The following is a 3028-nucleotide window of genomic DNA, read 5'->3' on the forward strand; positions in this document are numbered from 1 at the left end:
TTTCCTTCCTTCCTTCCTTCCTCCCTCCCTTCCTCCCTCCCTCCCTCCCTCCCTTCCTTCCTTCCTTCCTTCCTTCCTTCCTTCCTTCCTCCCTTCCTCCCTCCCTTCCTCCCTCCCTTCCTCCCTTCCTTCCTTCCTTTCTTCCTTCCTTCCTTCCTTCCTTCCTTCCTTCCTTCCTTCCTTCCTTCCTTCCTTCCTCCCTCCCTCCCTCCCTCCCTCCCTTCCTTCCTTCCTTCCTTCCTTCCTTCCTTCCTTCCTTCCTCCCTTCCTCCCTCCCTCCTCCTTCCTTCCTTCCTTCCTTCCTTCCTTTCCTCCTTCCTTCCTCCCTTCTTTCCTTCCTTCCTTCCTTCCTCCCTCCCTTCCTCCCTCCCTCCTCCCTCCCTCCCTCCCTTCCTTCCTTCCTTCCTTCCTTCCTTCCTTCCTTCCTTCCTTCCTTTCTCCTTCCTTCCTTCCTTCCTTCCTTCCTTCCTTCCTTCCTTCCTTCCTTCCTCCCTCCCTTCCTCCCTCCCTTCCTCCCTTCCTCCCTTCCTCCCTTCCTCCCTCCCTTCCTCCCTCCCTTCCTCCCTCCTTCCCTCCCTCCCCCTCTCCCTCCCTCTGTTGCTCGTCGCTCCCGGCCGCTCCACCCCAGGGTCCGAGGGCTCGCTCGCTGGAGCCCCTGGTATCCCTCCAGCCCAGGAGGGTCGGGCGGCGGCCGGCTGCGAGAGTTCTCGTAAAGGCGCTGCCGCTCGCTCGCCCCACACCAACCCTGAGCGAGCACACATGCTCGGGGGCTCGGAGGGCTCGACGGGAACACCTGCGCGGAGCGGCCCGTCTGGCTCCTATAAAAGCTGCCGGGCTTTCTGGGCGGTGCCGGGCCGACCATAAAGTGGATTTTTAAGCGTTCCGAGGGGGAGGGGGAGGGGGAGGGGGGACTCTCTGGGGCCTGCCCGCAGTTTTCCCACTGCAGCTCTCTCTTGGGAGTGGCGGCTCTCGGCCTCACCGGCCTGGAGGCTTCGCTTTGGGCTCCGGGCTGTGTGGCCTTGGGACAGTCCCTTAACCTCGGGATCTTTCCGTGGCCTTCCCTGAGCTGGCTGGTGGTTCCCGGAGGAGGCCGGAGAGGGCTTGGGCGTGGCCTGGTGGGCCCTTGGAATGGGAGACCCGAATGCCTCGGCCTCGGCCCAGGCTGCGGCTGGATGGGCCGGTGTTCCGGTGTGGGGAGGCCGTCTCTGGCAGGCACTCCGAGCCAGACCTCGGGGATGAGGGAGGGGTTACTGCGGGAGGAAAGGCGCCTCGGACCCAGAACCCCAGAGCTGGTCTCCTCCAAATCCAAGCCCTGAGCGGGAGGTCCTGGGTTCAAATGAGGCCTCAGCCACAGCTTAGCTGTGTGACTCTGGGTAAGTCATTTCACACAGCCCCTCCCCCTTCCTGCCCTTCTGCTTGGATCGGAGATGGGGCAGCAGGTAAAGGTTAAAAGCGAAGCCAAGGCGGGGTGCCTTTCCGAAGCGGGGCGGCCCCCTTTCTCACGCCGACCCTTTTCCATCCCCCTCCCCGCTTGCTCCCTGGATTTCGAAGGCCTTTGGGGGGATCTCGTGGCCAGGGGCAGGGCAAGGGGCCTCGAGGGTGTAGGGCACGGGATCTGGGTTCGAATGCTGCTGCTCCTGTGGCCGGGTTCGCAGAGCCTCGATGGGTGGGGGCAGGTAGCGTCCGTGGACTCCACAGCAGCGGCAGGCAGCTCCTTGGCTTCCCCCCATTCTCCCCCCCCCCCGAGCGGGTAGGCCCCTCCCCGCGCGGGGATTGGCCCGGGGCCCCCGCCCCGCCCCCGGCCGGCCCGCACTCCGCTCGGGGCTCGGGCGCCCGGGCGCTTCGGCTCGCTGGGGGCCGCGGCGGCACTCGGGCGGCAGCGCGCAGCGGGGAGGCCGGCCCGGGCGGAGCCGCGCAGCTCAGCCGCTTATGCGCCCCAAAGGTCGGCCCGGCGGGGAGCGCCTGGCCGGGGCCCCGGGCGGCCCGCGAGGTGAGAGGCTGGGATGGGGCGCGGGGGCCTCCCGGCTGGGGCCGCTGCCGCGGTGGGGACTGACGGGCTTCCCCGCGGCTCCAGACCCCAACGGCGCGCTGGCTCCTGCCGGCCGGGCTGCTAGCACAGGAAAGAAAGCGAGTGGCGCCGCCCGACGGCCTGCTTTTACAGCCGGGGAAATTGAGGCTCGGGGGCGCCGCGGGGGGCTCTCCCGAGGGAGGGGGCCCCCGGTCTCCCCTCAGTGATTCCTTGTTTATTTCTCCTCTTGCTGGCGGGGGAGGTTGGGGCTCGGGTTCGAGTTCTGGCTCTGACCACGGCCTCCAGCACGCAGCGTCCCCCCTCCACCCCCAACGGGGACCAGACGGACTGGGCGATCTCTAAGCGCATGCCTGTCCCCAGACCCCTCCCCACTGTTAGCGCGGGCGCCCCCCGGGGGAGGGGGCTCCGAACAGGTGGTCCCGGAGCCCGGAGTAACGTCTCGGCGGGACTCTTCTCTGTCCCGCAGGAGCAGTCCCGGCGTGACCCACGCGCGGACCCATGCACTGCGAGGTGGCCGAGCCGCAGAAGTCCGGCGCGCCCTTCTACGAGGTGTTGGTGGCCAAGCGGCCCGGGGCTGGCGCGCCTGGCGGCGGGCCCGGCAGCGGCAGCAGCCCCGCGGGGGCGCCCAAGGAGCTGGTCCCCGGCCCCGGCCATGGGCGAGCAGCCGCCGCTGCCGCGGCCGCCGCGGCCGCCGCCTTCCTGCACTCGCCCATGGCCTTCAAGATCACGCTGAGCGCCGGCGGGCCGGGGGCCGACGGGCCCGAGCTGCCGCCGCCACCGCCGCCCCAGCCCCCGCAGCCCCCCCGGGCCCCCCCGGGGCGGGCCCACGAGCTGGCCGGGCCCAAGAGCCCCAAGGACTTCTTCCCACAGAAGCCGCAGCCGCCCGGGACCAAAGGTGAGTGAGCAGCCAGCGAGTGCCTCTGCGCCGGGATGCCCGGAGCCCGGGGCTGCCCCCCCCCCCATGACGGGCCCCGCGGCCCCAACAATTTCCCCGAAGTT

The 3028-nt window shown here is 69.4% G+C and overlaps 1 protein-coding gene across 1 annotated transcript in view; it reads left to right on the forward strand.

Moving 5' to 3' along the window:
- Positions 1 to 2527: 2527 nt before the first annotated feature.
- Positions 2528 to 3028, forward strand: part of LOC130456885 (zinc finger protein GLIS1-like) — a 111680-nt gene continuing 111179 nt past the window's right edge. The window contains exon 1 of the mRNA XM_056814597.1: positions 2528 to 2924. Within this exon, the coding sequence (XP_056670575.1) occupies positions 2528 to 2924 (397 nt within the window). The remainder of the gene's footprint in view (positions 2925 to 3028) is intronic.

The sequence above is a fragment of the Monodelphis domestica genome, chromosome 2 (assembly GCF_027887165.1).
Source record: "Monodelphis domestica isolate mMonDom1 chromosome 2, mMonDom1.pri, whole genome shotgun sequence".
Classification (NCBI taxonomy): Eukaryota; Metazoa; Chordata; class Mammalia; order Didelphimorphia; family Didelphidae; genus Monodelphis; species Monodelphis domestica.